This window comes from Pichia membranifaciens (genome assembly GCF_001661235.1).
Source record: "Pichia membranifaciens NRRL Y-2026 unplaced genomic scaffold PICMEscaffold_2, whole genome shotgun sequence".
Lineage (NCBI taxonomy): Eukaryota > Fungi > Ascomycota > Pichiomycetes > Pichiales > Pichiaceae > Pichia > Pichia membranifaciens.
In genome coordinates, this window is record NW_017566983.1 from 598,906 (window position 1) to 615,182 (window position 16,277).

A 16,277-nucleotide genomic window follows, 5' to 3' on the forward strand; every position below is an offset into this window, starting at 1 on the left:
GCACCATCGTCAGCACCATCGGCTGCACCATCGTCGGTTCCATCGTCGGTTCCATCTTCTACACCATCTTCTACACCATCGTCTGCACCATCTTCAGCTCCATCGTCAGCACCATCTTCTGCACCATCGTCAGCACCATCGTCGGTTCCATCGTCTGCACCATCGTCTGCACCATCGGCTGCACCATCTTCTACACCATTGTCTGCATCATCGTCAGCATCATCGTCAGCACCATCGTCAGCACCATCGTCGGTTCCATCGGCTGCACCATCTTCTACACCATCTTCTACACCATCGTCTGCACCATCTTCTGCACCATCGTCAGCACCATCGTCGGCACCATCGTCGGCACCATCGTCGGCACCATCCTCGGCACCATCCTCGGCACCATCCTTGGCACCATCCTCGGCACCATCCTCTGCGCCATTATCAACTTCATCGTTACTTTTATCAACTGTTTCATCGTTGTTGGAACCATCGTCAGTGCCGTCAACTTGTGCATCTTGTATTTCTTCAATAACATTAACTCTGTCTTCATCATCAGTGTCAAAGGACTCATCTTCAATTATGGCGTCTCTTCCTTTGGCATCTTCATTTGAGGTTTCTTCGATGGTTCATACTTCTACTTTTCCTTCAATTCCGAAAATTCCAATCTCTTCTGTCAGTTCATCTTCAAATTATCAAAGATACTCCAATACCACAGTTATTGACACCCTAACAACTCATGACCAATCTTCGCTTACCTCTCTTCTAACTGCACCAACTGCATCAACTGCACCAATCACTTTGACTTTTCCTGGCAACGCCGGTGCTTCTGAAGAAACTAAGCCAGGCCCTTCCAGCTATAGTCATAGTGTACCTGAATACAGCATCACAATTCCAACATCCAGTCAAGCCCACTCAGATGCTAGTTCAGTTTTCGATCCTAAACCTAAGACAAACACAAGGCAAGTCACATCCCCTCAGCAAGCTGCTACCACAGTCCCTCGTAATGATTCTTCCCTGAGATCAACTTTGCTAACTGAACAAACTAATAATGTTAACCAGCCAACGCCATCGTTACCATTTGCTAAACAGACAATATCTTCCTCGGTATCTAGATCTAGATCTGGGCCGAAACCAACAGGAGGGATTTCCCCAAGCCTAAGCACTTACCAAGGTGGCGCAGCTAAGAGCATGACTGTTTCATCTATCTACTACATTATACCAATTATCTTACTACTGCAGTGACTGGAAACTTTTTGGAATCTTTTCAGTCTAATCTCTTTTTCTCTTTGTGAATTTATTCACTGGTTAAATTTATACATAGCACTCAACAGTTCCCGATGTGCTCATTTTTTTTGACTTTTTCTTTCGTCCCCTTATTTTTTTGATACCATTTTCCTTCGGCCTTGTTTCGTGGCGTTATCTGTTATGGTCTTTCCAGTCGTATTCATTTGTTATCCGTATATAAATGTGTTATATATTTTATTCTGTTTTATTTTAATTTCAATGCCATTGAGCTATCTAATGTAAGACGCATTATACTTGGCATTTTCTCAACAATTTATAAGATTTAAAGCATAAATTACGATTCCAGATAAATAAAAGGTTTAAGGAATAAGAAGGAGATCGATTAAACTATCGATTTGTTTGAAATTAGAGTCATCTTCAGCAAAAGAGCGATGCTTTTCGGAAAAGACATGGTCAGAAAAATCTGAGTATTTGACTCTACAATTTTCACAATATCCAGGTTTCATCTCATGTTTGCTTCTTTCGATTTTTTGTTCTTTGAAAATTCCAATGGCAGCAGTGACATTCTTTTTTGACTGTCTTTTGAACAGAGCCAGATTTTCAACATCCTGCTTTAAGGCTTGTTTGCCAACCTTTGGACAAGTGCGAGTGCTACTATTTTCATCAATGTCTTTGTTGGCATCATTTTTAGACTGCTTCAGCAAGCCTTCACTAATGAATGGATTGGCGGCCTCCACAGACCGCAATGCCGCAAGCTCATCTTCGTTAATGGTTGTCTTATTTGAAGAATCTTTATACCCGGCCATCATTTGTTCTTGTGTTTCAGGTATGGTGTCATCTGCTATAAGTAAAGCACCACAAGATTCCTTCTGCTGCATGTTTTCCATGTTTTTCAAAGTTTCAGGATTGATCGTAGCAAGTACCCCACCGTTCTTTTGTCTACTGTTTAACGCAGGAGTCAGAACCACAATTCTTTTATGCTCATTGGCTAAAGTTTTATTTACAACTTGAGATTTACTCGGACCCAAACCATTTCCAATACCACCCACTGCATTCCCGTGAGAGAAAGTTCCACTAGGATTAACCCCTGAAGCTTGAATCCCAGAAGCAGCAATTTCACCATAATCGCATAGAAGTTTCCCATCCGCAGACACATTTTGTGACCTGGCATTAATTATACTATCCTCACGCATCAATTTTGGCAGCCTTTTCATATAATTGGTATGTGTAGTACACTGTTCTGTGACTTCTTGTAAATCATTCTTTTTAGTTATATCAGAATTCTGACAATCAGTTGCCCTGGTACCGTTTATTAAAGGATTATTAATCACATCTATTACGTCAACTTTATCTGATACCAACTTCAAAATATCTTTGTAGTTATCATCGTTGATATCGACATCATTATCATAATCATCGATATCATAGTTAGCCTTTTGATCATTGCTATTCTTTTCATGCTCGGTATTATAATCATGAATCAGTATTTCCCCTTGAGCTCCAACCCCTGTTTTAGAATTGCTATGCTTCGAGTTGGAGATTATTTTAGCTCCATCGTTATCTTTTTCATACTTTTTCTGAATGATATGTACAGTTCTGATATTATCAACATTTTCATCATCTTGAGATTCACATTCACTCATTTTACTTAAGGTGAATCCTTTATGTCTCTTATTAGAAGAGGACAAGTCAGCCAGGGGAAGTTCAAATTTTTCCTCGGCTGGAAAGATATCAGAAAATTGCTTTTTATCTTTATCATTCAATGAATCATGAAGTTTTTTATACTTTAACTTGGGATTTTCGTCTGGGTTAAATTTGTAGATTGTTTCTTCCCACTTTCTTTTGAAGGCTACCCTTTCTTCATACGAAGGATGGCGCACTTTATGGTTAGGGATATCGATGTCGTATGCAGATTCAATTATACTTTGTCTATAGGAAAATGTGTCATTCAGGCATTGCAGACGTCTTTGATGTCTTTTCAATATACTGATTGCATTTTGTGATCTTGATTCGGGCACAAACAAAGATTTTCCGTTAGTTGTGTGGTGAATTTTTGGGTATAATGATTTATCTTTCCATTCTCTGATAGCAACAGGGCGAGTTTTATGAGTAACGTCCCATATATATAGGTAAAGTTCTGTGAAATACTTGAAATCGTTTCTCTTGACACTAGGATCGCGGTCGCTTGGTCCGAAAATTCTCTCATTCATCAACAAATTACTGAGATTATTGTTATGAACGTTGCTATTGATAGCAGTCTGCGGAGCAAGAGCATTATTGCTGATCGTATTAACAGTGGTGGTGATGGTAGTGGTAATTGCAGTGGTAGGATCGTATTCTTCGACCTCGGGTACTTGCTCACCGAGGTGACTCAAAAACCGAAACACTTTTTCAACATTCCAAACTTTCAACTGCTTCTTGACCGCATATCTGAAAATGTCACCTTTTGGATATTGTGCAGATTTGTTATATGAGCGTTTGGAGACTATGATGGTGACATTTTCGCAAAAAAAAGGCTCAACTGTTGCTCCCAATTTCTTTAAGGCTATCATTGCTCTTTTTTTGTCACGCTCGTTGGACTCATCTTGCTCGAAGTAGACATAGCTCTTCGGCAATATTTCTCTCCAAGTCTGCTGCCATTTGGATAGTTCATTACCTGTCATTTTTTTGTAAACTGTGTTGTTGTTGTTACTACTATTTGTATGATTCTTATTATTACCAACGATACTGGCATGATTGGCAGCGGTTGATTCGATATTGCTCTCTGTCGTAGCAGCAGTATTCTTAGCAGCGGCAATGGATGCCGTGGACCGAGTCGCCGGAATGCTCGTGGTGGTGGAATTATTTAGATTACGGCTCGTCAAAGAGGGTAAAAACCCATCCTTTTTAGGAGTCGATGTGCCCATGAGAAAAGGAGTCCGGTCACTAGTGTTCAGTTTCTGCATGTGCACTACAGATAGATCGGCTGGCTGAAGGCTATGCGTTTCTTGGCTTTTCTGGTGCTTCTTGACTGGCCCCACCGGAGCGGCCAGTGATTTTGACGTGGGTGTGTTGACAAAGTGTTTGGACGTATCCTTCAAGGGTGGCCTGTTGCCACAGGCAGCCGGCGCTTTGTTCATTGAGGGGTGACAGACGGTCTGCTGTCTGGTTGACTTGTTAAGTGAGTTTCTCGCTATCTAGCTCTTGCTTTCTGGTCGAATGTCTCCTCATAATGGCCTAGTTCAATCCATGCTCAGCAAGACAGAGAGGGAAACAACGAACGCAACGCGTTCCCGCAAGGAAAGACGGGGCGGGTTCTCGTTTCCTCTCAGGGAAGCCGCGTGCCGCCCGCGTGGGGCAGAGCGAACAGCTTGTACGGGGGCCTCATGAATGGGGATGGTGGTGATGATACCGCTAGTAGCAGATCAGAGAGAGACCACTAGAAAAGAACAGGTTTGATAGAGAAAAGACAGAGGATATGCTACAATCGACAAGTCTACAACCGCTGCTTTTGCAGCTCCTGGAGCCGTGTCCGGAGCTCACGGAAAGTCTCCCGCTGTCGGCGTCTCTAATATCGCTGGCGTCACAGAAGCCACTGCTCTCATGCATCTCAAAGACAGCGATGGAACAGGACAAGACGTCGCATGAACCTCCCAGAAGTGTGGAAGCGGGCGACAGTACGTTTGCGCAGAATCATCCAGGAAACACGACGACACTGCTGGGCGACATGAACGAGACGCTACCGCTGTTGCAGTCACAATACAACACGACGTTTGGAAGCACGGCCAACAGCAGCGGGAACATGAACACAACGGCGTACAATCTGAATGGAAGCACCAACAACATCGGAGCTAATGGTATCAGCAGTAATATGCGAGAGGGGGCAGGCAGTGGCGATGAGAGCGACAGCAAGCTGTCGCCGCAGTACCGGATCGAGGAGCTGCAGCAGCAGCTCGATAAAATGGACGAGACGTACGACCCGGACTATATCAACGCTAATGTAAACCCGGTGGACAACTTGAATATTCTTTCGTTGATGGTTATACGGGAATGGGGCCAGCGTTCGGAGGGGACGCGGTGGCAAGTGTACTCCTTTGGGAGCTACCGGTTGTACATACACGAGGTTAGTGAGCGATATGCGTTGCTCCTTTGCACATCCTCAACGTATCCGTCTGCTTTGGCTGTGTCTCGACTGAGCAGCCTATGCTCGATTCTCTCGAACAAGTTGTAGAAGTGATGCACGCATTTATATATATATATATATATATATATATAAATAAACATGTACATTGAGGGAAAAGAAAAAACGGGTTAGAGTTTCATCTAGGGCTATTTCATGATATATCAGTATGTGGAAGAGTGGTGGGATGAAGGAAAAAAGAGAGGAAGAAAGTTGGGTGGGAAGGGGCGGAGGTGAGAGAAAAGTGTACCTAGTATCGTACTAAACAAGCAAGGAAGTATCTATCATATTTTTGTGTTGACTTTATCTGTCATATCGACGTAGTTTTCGTGGTCGCTGTGGCTGTCGTCAACCTCGTCGTCGTCGTCGTCGTCGTCGTCGTCGTCGTCGTCTTCGTCGTCTTCTTCGTCATCGTAGAAGTTGTCGTCCCACCATTCATCGTTTTCCTCTTCGTTCCCGTTCGCAGCCGACTTGTGGGCCGTTATCTCCTCGATACTAGGCAGCACGACGTCCGACGGCATGCGTTCTCTGCTCCTCTGCACATCAGCCCTGATTTTCTGCTTGTACACGTCCTTCTGCTTGCGGTAGCAGATGCTGGCCTCGATGTTGGCCGGACTGTTGACGTTCGGGTCCTCCAATAAACTCAGGATGCTGAGCAACACGCTCTCCACGTTCTGGGCGGGCGACCACGTAAAGTTGACAGGCTCATCCGACGTCTCGTTGTCTGCGGTGTGCAAGATCGAGATGCAGAGGCGTCCGTCGACATACACGTTTGGATGGAAGATCGCCGGCGTGAACTTGAACGACGGCGGAGCAAAGGGGTAGTTGGAGGGGAATCGTAGCTGGCCGGAGAGATATGCGCCGTTGTAACTGCTTTCCGGGTCGACCACTATGAGCGACACGTTCCACACAAAAATGTTTTCGTCCGGAAGCTCTACGTGCACCTGCTTGAGGCCCGTCTTCGGGTGTGTGATGTCTCTGAACTCTTTCCAGAGAAGTTTTGCGGCAGACATGGGGGGGGGGAGACTGGAGGAAGCGGGGAGAAAAGCGCCCCGGAGGTGTGTTCGGTAGCGGGAGACAGTGGTGGTGCGGTGCAGGCAGGCTGGTGGCAGTAGCAGCGGTGCCTACGTAGCAGGTACATTCCCGGGGAATGTGTCCGGTCTGTGTCCGAGAAGAACGGCCCCGGCGGGGACCCCGGTGTGTCTCTGTGTCTGTGTGAGCACACGAATCGATCGGCATCTCTGTTTCTTCCTCTGTGTCTGCGTCTTTACCGGAGGGAGAGAGAAACAAGGACTCGGGTTACGTAAGCGCAAGATAAGAATGGGGCGTTTTGCTGTGCTAGACGGTGCTATATATGTACAAGTCGGAGGGGGCCGGCAGCGGGGCCGGAGACTACTCGTCGGTGGTCAGTACTGCCTCGACGGCGTCCTGCGTGCTGCCATCGGCTGCGGCCCGGTCCTGCTCCTCCTCCTCGTCCGGCGTGATCCCAAGCAGCTTGGCCTTCTCCTCGAGTCTGCGTCTCTTCTCGATCTTCGCCTGTCTGATTCTCGCCAACTCCGCCTGGATCTCGTGCGGCTCCTTCGGGATCTTGTTGAGCGTGTCCGGGTCTGGCCAGTAGCCGGGGACGTTGAACTTGCGGTCCGTATCGATCCCGACGTAGTACATGATCGTGATCGGGGTCATGAGATAGAACGTGAACTTCGCTAGCTCGAACTGCGAGCGGGTGAGCTTCGGCATGCGGCGCCAGAACATTGCGGATGGGCTGGTGGGGGTGAAAGCTGGTGGGGCTGCTGCTGGGGCTGGGGCTAGGGCTGGGGCTGTTGCTGGCCAGGCAGGCGGCCTTTGCAGTGGTGTGCCCAAGTAGAAGTACAACGTGAAAAAAACACGAGTCGGCAAAAGAGGAGGACAGCGCCTGCTGCTGACGTCAGCAATGTGGCCTGATTACGTTGGCTTGATGACGTAAGCACGCCGGTTGAGGAATTTTGGTGTTAGGTGCCTTGGCTAAGAAAACTTTTCTTCCTATTTGTAATACAAGTCCCCTAATTTGACAGCTTTACTTAGCCAGGGTTTAGTGGAAGGGCTCTTGAAACCATCCATTCGCAGACGACTCCTCGCAGCAGCCAGCCAGACATGTCCAAGATGCTCCAGATTTGCACCCACTCAGGCTCCTTCCACGCGGACGAGGCGCTCGCGGTTTACATGCTCCGCCTGCTCCCCCAGTACAGATACGCCAAGCTCGTTCGGTCGAGAAACCCAGCCGACTGGGACGCGTCCGATATCGTCGTGGACGTCAGCGGCAAGTACGACGGCGCCAAGTACTTCGACCACCACCAGAGAGAGTTTGCGTCGACGTTCAACGACAAGTACAGCACGAAGCTCTCCTCGGCCGGGTTGGTGTACAAGCACTTTGGCCGCGAGGTGATTGCGACGGTGATCTCGCTCGACGAGGCGGTTGCCGCCGACGCAGCGAAGATCGACTACCTCTACGACAAGATCTACGCAGACTTCATCGAGGCCGTCGACGCCAACGACAACGGCATCGACATGTACGCCGAGAAGGACACGCTGACCCCGCGGTTCAAGGACCGCAACTTCTCCCTCGCCGGCATGGTCTCCAACCTCAACCCGAGCTGGGAGTCCGACGCCACCGACCACGACTTCGACAGACAGTTCCAGCAGGCGTCCAAGCTCATCGGCGACGCCTTCCTCAACTACCTCTCCTACATGGGCCACTCCTTCCTCAAGGCCAAGCAGTACGTCGTCGACGCCTTTGCCGCCAGACACGCCCTCGACAAGAGCGGCCGCATCCTCCTGCTCGACCGCTTTGTTCCCTGGAAGGAGCACCTCTTCCAGGTCGAGGCCGACAACGGCGCTGCCGGCGAGATCCTCTTTGTGCTTTTCCCCGACAGCAGCAACTGCTGGCGCATAGCCGCCGTCCCGCTCAACTCCGCCAGCTTCGACTCCCGCAAGAAGCTTCCCGAGCCCTGGAGAGGTCTCCGCGACGACGCCCTCAGCACCATCACCGGCGTCCCCGGCTGCACCTTCATCCACGCCGCCGGCTTCATCGGCGGTGCCCAAACAAAGGACGCCGTACTCAAACTTGCCCAAATGGCTCTTTGAGCCCTTTCATGTTGCCGACGCAACAGCACGCCTGTCGCGGCCCCTCGCGACCCCCCGTTGCCGGGATTTGCAGACCCATAACTTATTAAGTAACCAAAAACTTCGTAAATGAAAAAAGGGCAGCGGTTGAGCTGAGGGTTGTTTTCTTGGCCCGCCGGCCGTTGGATGCGGCCTCTTCCCTGTGGACGCAGCAGCAGCAGGGAAACAGAAGCCCCGGACACGTAGCCGCCATACGTCGCTGGCGGGCTCTTTGTTCTTCTCGTGTGCAGCAGAGCATCTGGACACGCAGCAGGTGGAGACAAGTGTGTGCCACAAGACGCAACACCCAACAGTGCGCTGGACCCGAGACCGACACCGACACCAACACAGTGCCGCTCTAGCCCCCGAGGCCGCCCCCACCACCGACCGACACACACCATGAAGAAGTTTCTCGGATTGAAGGAGAAGGACAAGGACAGAGAGAAGGACAGGGACAGGGACAGGGAGAGCAGCTCCCGGAGGAAGCAGTACCTGAACTACCACTCGCCGCACAATGCGTCGCCGGCACACTCCCATGCTCAGTCCCACGCCCAACCGCAGCCGTCCTCGACGTCTCCGTCGCAGCCACATCCACACGCTCAATCGCAGGCACAGAAGAAGCCTGCGACGCAGTACCGACCAGGACACCCGCTCCATCAGCAGCAGCAGCAGCAGCAGCAGCAGCCTGCGCTGCCAACCCAGCTTCACCACAACGCTGCAGGCAGTAGCTCTCGATCCTCGATCGACAACCCGCTGATAAGCCGCAGCTCCACCCTTTCCAACCTCAACAACAGCGTCCACTCCCTCGGCACCCATCCTCAGACCTATGCTCACGGCTCGCAAGGCCCTTCCAGGACACCTTCGTTCCATGGCTCGGTGAAGTCTTCTCAGAGCTCGTCGAACTTGGCTTCAACGTCAGCGTCTATGCACCACCAATTTCAGGCTCCATCTAAGGGCCAACCAGCAGCGCCAGCAGCGGTACCATCAGCAGCCTCCGACCACCCAATTTCTTTTCTATCCTCTCCATCCATTGGCAAAGGCTCTCCCCTGGCTGCAGACACCTTTCTCCAACCATCCAGCATTCCTGACCCAATCAACCTCGACGATGCGTTAAATGATACCTTCAATGAAAACGACCTTGCTGCAGACACGACTATGGAAGCCATCGAAAAGACAACGAACCTATCCGCCTTTCCCAGCTCCAGCTCAAGCTCTGCAAATCCTATTCCGTCATCCCCCGAGCTCGAGAAAACGACCTCCTCGACTGACAATTCCGGATTTGATAACTCGAAGCTGCATTCCCAACCCCAGCTACAACCCCAACCTCAAAGAAGAGAGTCTGTTCACTCTGTCGCAACAACTACTGCAACCTTAGTACCAGACTCGAGTAGGAAGCTGCAAGGTGAAATCAAGAGAACAGGCCGTGGCGTTCTTCCCAAAGTCCTCTCGAGCAATCGCTCTAACTATGCTCCTTCCGTATACAGTGTCGACCAATCCTTCATTTCTTCCGCAAGATCAACGGTTTTTAATTCTGGAATCTCAACAAATACAGCTTTTAGTAGCAGCAACCAGTCAAACGTGAAAAACTCCTCCTCAGGTCAATATAACATTTCCTCTTTGGTTAAGCCTGAATGGGACAATTCATCTAAAAAGTCAAGTTGGGCGAACCGTATTTTAGATCCGAACGATTCTCGCTTATTCCGTTTGGAATTGAAAGGTTCTTATCTTCTTGTCCACAAACCGCCTGCTGAGCTTTCCTTTGCTAAAAGTATGAATGTAAAAGTCAGTCAACAGTCGTCAGGCTCCGGCATGGGAATGATTCTTGATAATGAATTTGTCAAAAGTAAAACAGATGTGATCTCTTCAAGTCAGCCAATCCATAAAACTGAGTCCAACGTAGAAACTGAAGATGCCCCATTAGACGGACAAGTCAAAGCTGAGGCTGAAAACGAAGTGCCGGTTACTATGAACCCGCTTGTTCAAAGTGATTCGATGCTTTTATCAATGGCAATTGATGAATATGAATCGGCTCCTGGTTTAGGAGACGCTAAAAAGCTCTACGACAGTAGTAGAAATACTAATACTGAACTTAATGATTTGGTTTTGGATGCAGATAGAGAAGCATTTGATAACTATAACAAGCTACTCGGTGCACGTTCGGTAGAAATGAGCCAAAGACCATCCATGAAGCCATCCTCACAAGGGAGCAAACATTTACCTTTGATCATTCATGATTTATACTATCAATCTCCTTCTTGTCCACACCCAAAACTAGTATTTGATATGACGTCAGGGCTCATATTAAGAGGTACACTAGAGGCTATGTGCCATACCATTCTGTTTTACCCTTCAGATAGGATGGCTGAAAAACTGGTTGAAATTTTACCGCTAGTGAGTAGCTTGAGCGAACCTTTAGTTTATTTCCTCAAGTACTTGGAACATTTCACGGATGCAGAAGTACTGAAGAAAAAATCAATCATCATGACGGATATGGAAACTGGTATTCTCCTCAATAGAGTCAAAAGAATAATTGAAATAACGCTGGAAAAATTCAATGGAACTTTGTTAGACGATGAGATTTTCAACTTACTTGGCAACCTAGTAAATCTGTTATCAAGAAAATCAGGTAAATATTTGAGAGAGAGCGATGTGAAGCAAATATCTGAAAAATTGATAGCCCATCGTGCTTCTTTACTGAGATTAATTTCTTTTGAAAAAGTTTCAACATCAGGTAATATCTTAGCACCTATTGAAATCCTACAGGTTTCTCAAACTGACCTAATATCTGGTGAAAAGTTTATTATGTTGTCAACTGAATCATTAGCTCATGAAATTCATGCAATTGATGCCCATTTCATGAAATATTGGTCCCCAAGATCAGACCGTTCAACTATATTCTCTCGCTTAGAGACTATCGAAGCTTCATTTGAGTACTGGCGTTTCAATCCTTTGCAATTTATTCCACCTATCCATACACATTATTTAGGCAGGTTATTAGCTTTCCACTTGTTTGAAGATAAAAGCACTTCAGTTTCTCCAGAAAAGAGATCTCATGTTCTAATGAAATGGATTCACTTGGGCTCAACATTATGTGAACAAGGTGACATGGTATCTTGGTTAGGAATCGCTATAATGGTTTGTTCCCAGCCAGTTTTGAGATTAAGTGAAACCTGGGGACACGTTGAAAGGTCCTATCTACAAACAATTAAAAAGAAATGGGCACCTGTAGTTTTTGAGGTTCGCAAAAATGAACTTTTTGGCTCTAAGGATCCTCTGGATAAGCAAAATCATTCCCAAACACACGGCAGCGAGTTACCAGTTTCAGATTCTCTGAAGAATGAAACCAACTCTAACATAAGAATTATGATTACCAATAGAGTTGGAGAGCTATATGCGAAAGAAGATGCTATTCCTCATTTTGGTGAACTGTTTACCGCTGATACAGCAGACTTTAGAAATGAGCAGTTACCTTCTTTTGAAACCCATGCCTCAAATGGCAGCTCAGAACCATTTGATCTGTTCAAGACTGACTTCATCAAAAACTATTGCTCTTACCTGGAAGTCGTTGGATGGAATCTGAAACAATGGGATAACTATTATGATACTATAACCAATAAACCTGGAGTAAAATCCAAATTCTTAGGCAAGTCGGAATCGAGCAATGATCCTTCAATAATAGATGGCTGTAAAGATAAATCACTCTCAAACATCTTGAAAACAGCAATCACTTACAATGCTTCAGAAGGTCCGTTCTCATTGAACTATTTTATGGGTTTATCTGTTCAAGCTGAGCCTCCATATGTTGGTCAATTCGCCCGCTTTCATGGTACATCCAGAAGTCCTTTGTTTTTAGGCTCTTACGCGTCTATTTTATTCCCTGAGGTACTACCTTACTACGGAATTTATGATCGTAGAGAATTGATTGGCGCCATTGGTGGGGCTAATATAATCGAGCTAAATGAGACAGGAAAACACAAGAACAGAAACCTGTCGTTGAAACATGTGAGAGACCTTTTCAATGCAGGCAGCGAGGAGTTCCGTCTTGAAGACGACTCGATTATTTTCAAAACAACCGAACTCGTTAACGAGGCCTCTTCCAAAACGACAGAAGAAGAGCCAAACAAAAGATCAAGGCCTTCAAGTGTACTTTTCGAAAATCCAAGTCATCATAAACATATGAGTACCCTGTCTCATGAAAGTTTTAGCCTAGAAGACTACATCACTTCTTATCAAACTTACTTGAAGGATGCCATCAATGAATCAACTTCATCTAGGGCTGCTGCTGAAGATTCAACCCTAACTTCGTCGATGAATAAGCTTAACACTGATAGCAAAGAGGGGGAATCAAAAAATGTCTCTAATTCGCCTAAGAGCGCTAGCAGTGTTGACATTGTTGCCACAGCTGCATCTACAGAAAGATTAGTAGATCTTCTTGTTCTTACGGCGTCGGTTTTTGGCACCCATATCCGATTAGAAGATATAAAGAAATACTCCAGAAAAACTGAAAATGAGGGTCCGATATTATTACAAATGGATGACTCTGCTTTCACTTGCACTTTTTTTGCAACTTATAGAGTGTTTTACACCACCAGACAGTTAATTGACTCTTTGCATAAAAGATTTGATGGCTCAAAAAGTGCTGCTCTATCAATTGCTAAGTTTATGAACAATCATTCCTCAATGACTGATAGGGGTGATTTATTTCCTCAGTGGCACGATGAAATAACCGATGATAATGAGACATGGAGTAAAATCAACTGGAAATTCGTTGTTCAAATTCAACTTGGGGTAATTGAAGCCACACTCATTCTGGCCAATGACTATTTTAGACATTTCATGGATGATATTCCTACTAAAGCTGCGTTTGATACATTTTTAGAGATGATGGATGTTGCAATTGTTTCTGAATGGCCAAAAATCCTGAAATGGTTGAAGGTCAATTCAACGCCTGAAATTGTTTCTGGAGTGCTTGATGTTTACAAGTCATTGCAAAGTGCTTATAAACAGGTCCGCAATATTTGTATCAGAAAATCATACACTCCCCAATGCGGATTAGTGGAACTGAGTTTCACTGATGAATTGACAAACATTCCTGAATATATGAAACTACCTCCTTCAACTGATATAGATGAGATCTCAATATTTATCAATAAACTCGACGATACAATTGCATGTGTGATGAATCCTATAAGATCTGAGGACTGGATTGATACTTTTGAGATAATACAGATGCTAATCACTAGATCCCCATTGGCTATGTTTAATTATAATTATCAAGACCCCTCAACTCACCCAGACCTAATTTTAGTTTCTAACATTTATAATTGGATTATGACATTGAGTGACAATGAAAACATTAGCAAAGATCCTTCTGATAAGCTAATCAACAACCTACCTCCAAGTATTAGGTCTGTATTCAAACTTTACGAAAGAATCCAAAATTATTTATTGATGCAAATTGTGGATCTTGAATGCAATCTTGATGAAAGGATAGAACGTATGTCCACCCTTCTGAAGATTATTCAGATATGTCATGCAAGAATGAAAAATGTCAAGCTTTTTGATGAAGTTGATAATACCTCTAAGATTGAAACTTCACCTTACGTGCCAAGTTTTATTGAATCTGTTGTGGTAAACACAATCATGTTACCTGAATCAAGATTCTTTTCCCATTCTTGGAGGCTTGCTGCAGAAGTATGGAAGGCTGACACCGATGAGGAGTGGAGTTGTGATAAGCTAGCAGATATGCTTCCAAAATTAAGTCAATATGAATCTGCGACTATTCAGCCGGAAGCTCTGTCCATTTGCCCGGGGTGGATTTTAAGCCGACTTGTTGAGCTTGCCTGTTTTGTCCCTAATATGGACATCGACAATACAGCTTTGATCAATTTCAATAAAAACAGATTTGTTTACAATTGTGTCCTGAAGATTCATGGTTTGCAGTCAAAGTCAAAAAAGACTGGCTCACCATATATGAGCGAGTTTTCGTTCTTGTTTGAGTTCCAAGGTTTAATTCCTAGTTTGAAAGCCATGTATCAGCGTTCTTCCCATGAACGGAGCGTTGAAAAATTGGAGAAATGCGCTGTATTCAGCTCTCATGTTAAAGAGCAAATTCAGTTAATCAAGCTAGAACAAAATAAGCGTGAACTATTGGTAAGACAACTGGAAAAACAGAACTTGACTACTGTCAATAAGCATATTTCTCAGCAAGTAGAACCATTAGCTGCCGAGAATGATGATGCTAGTATTGCAACTAGTACAATTACGAATAGTCAAAGCTTTGTTGCCAACTCCAGTATGTTGGACAACGTTAGTACATACACAGATGGTGATGCGGCTTCTATCGTAGATACTACTTCCTCGACAGCTCTTAATACTGTCGATCCTAATCAATCAATTGCGTCTAATCAATCAGGCCACTCGACTCCATCATCAGCCACTCTTACTCGTGCTTCAAACTCAAGGGGCCAAAAATTAACCTTGCAGCAGCAACAGCAACAGCAGCAACACTCAAACTCGTCTTCCAGTAAATTCAAATTTGGTTTCTTCAAATCTCGTCCATTTTCCTTGAATATTAATAATTTTAACCAACCTGTTACTCAAAAGAAAAATGTTGAGTTGAATGAATTGCCAAGTGCGTCTATTCTTGGCTCGAAACAAAAACCATATTTGACTATAATGCTCAAGGATGTTTCGATATTCCCAACTTATCGTACTCCAAACAGTTTCACAATAGATATTGGCTCATCATCGAGCAACCACGAATACACGTTTCAAACTAATGATGAACAGGAAGCCGGTGATTGGATCTACCAGTTGCTGTATGCAAAGAAGCACTGGTTTTACTCTCGGATTTTGAATAAGCAGTATGCTCACAGCAATGTTAAGCTTACTTTTGGTGCCCCCTTGGTTTTCGTTTGTGAGAGGGATAGTTCACCAATCCCTTTGATAGTCGAGAAGATTTTATGCGAGATCGAATTCCGTGGTCTAGAGGAAGTTGGTATTTATCGTAAAAGTGCTTCACTTAGTGTCGTTCAGCAAATCAAAGACGAAGTCAACAAGATGGGAGATTTTAACATGGAAAACTCATTAGTTTTTGATATCCATAATTTGACTGGTTGCATTAAAGCATATTTGCGTGAGCTACCTGAACCATTAATTGGCGACGATTTGGTGAAAGAAATATCGAAAGTACGTGAGGTTGCACAAGACGAGGCTAGATTTGAGATTTACAAAACCGTGCTTCCTAAATTACCGATTTACAACTACAATCTGATTGAGCGTTTGTCTAGACATATGAGGATGATTGAAGAGTACAAGTCTCAGAATAGAATGACTAGCTACAATTTGGCCACAATCATGGGTGGTAGTTTGGTTGAGGGATGTCGTCCGGAAACTATGCGTGAAGCTTTTGGATTGATGAATTTTATTTGTGAAGACTGGATCTTACACTATGAGCGTGTTTTTCAATAAGCATCCTCAACGTTGAACAATTATTTATGTATTTTAATTACTGCTTTGTAAAGCTATCTTAAGTAATTCATATCTAAAAACAATTACTTTTCAAGTGCAGGGGTAGTAAGCAGCACCCGTAAAGGTTCTAGCTGTTTGAGGAAAATTATAGATAACGAGCTCGCATATGGCCGAGGGTAGAGTGGGGGGAGTTGATCGTTATAAGATACACATTGTCTACAGCCTAGGCTTTTTAATCATTTTCTTTCACTTTGGAGCTGGCTATAACAAACAC

At 45.2% G+C, this 16,277-nt stretch overlaps 6 protein-coding genes across 6 annotated transcripts; 3 read left to right on the top strand and 3 right to left on the bottom strand.

The window, feature by feature from the left end:
• Nucleotides 1–1,592: 1,592 nt before the first annotated feature.
• PICMEDRAFT_10297 (hypothetical protein) lies at nt 1,593–4,352 on the bottom strand (the record flags this gene model as incomplete). The annotated part of the gene is made up of 1 exon (XM_019159659.1): nt 1,593–4,352. The coding sequence occupies one exon, from the start codon at nt 4,350–4,352 to the stop codon at nt 1,593–1,595; it is 2,760 nt and encodes a 919-aa protein (XP_019018405.1).
• Nucleotides 4,353–4,834: 482 nt separating this feature from the next.
• Nucleotides 4,835–5,443, top strand: PICMEDRAFT_71379 (hypothetical protein; the record flags this gene model as incomplete). Its single annotated transcript, XM_019163908.1, has 1 exon — nt 4,835–5,443. The coding sequence occupies one exon, from the start codon at nt 4,835–4,837 to the stop codon at nt 5,441–5,443; it is 609 nt and encodes a 202-aa protein (XP_019018406.1).
• A 233-nt stretch (nt 5,444–5,676) lies between these two features.
• On the bottom strand, nt 5,677–6,405 carry PICMEDRAFT_71380 (hypothetical protein; the record flags this gene model as incomplete). Its single annotated transcript, XM_019163909.1, has 1 exon — nt 5,677–6,405. The coding sequence occupies one exon, from the start codon at nt 6,403–6,405 to the stop codon at nt 5,677–5,679; it is 729 nt and encodes a 242-aa protein (XP_019018407.1).
• A 379-nt stretch (nt 6,406–6,784) lies between these two features.
• On the bottom strand, nt 6,785–7,129 carry PICMEDRAFT_30963 (hypothetical protein; the record flags this gene model as incomplete). The annotated part of the gene is made up of 1 exon (XM_019162664.1): nt 6,785–7,129. The coding sequence occupies one exon, from the start codon at nt 7,127–7,129 to the stop codon at nt 6,785–6,787; it is 345 nt and encodes a 114-aa protein (XP_019018408.1).
• Nucleotides 7,130–7,522: 393 nt separating this feature from the next.
• Nucleotides 7,523–8,512, top strand: PICMEDRAFT_31551 (hypothetical protein; the record flags this gene model as incomplete). Its single annotated transcript, XM_019162708.1, has 1 exon — nt 7,523–8,512. The coding sequence occupies one exon, from the start codon at nt 7,523–7,525 to the stop codon at nt 8,510–8,512; it is 990 nt and encodes a 329-aa protein (XP_019018409.1).
• Nucleotides 8,513–8,722: 210 nt separating this feature from the next.
• PICMEDRAFT_15267 (hypothetical protein) lies at nt 8,723–16,105 on the top strand. Its single transcript, XM_019160742.1, has one exon. The coding sequence runs from the start codon at nt 8,930–8,932 to the stop codon at nt 16,001–16,003; it is 7,074 nt and encodes a 2,357-aa protein (XP_019018410.1). The 5' UTR covers nt 8,723–8,929; the 3' UTR covers nt 16,004–16,105.
• Nucleotides 16,106–16,277: the final 172 nt, after the last annotated feature.

Coding starts and splice junctions, on each gene's coding strand:
- PICMEDRAFT_15267 (XM_019160742.1), top strand. CDS start 8,930: ATGAAGAAGTTTCTCGGATTGAAGGAGAAGGACAAGGACAGAGAGAAG.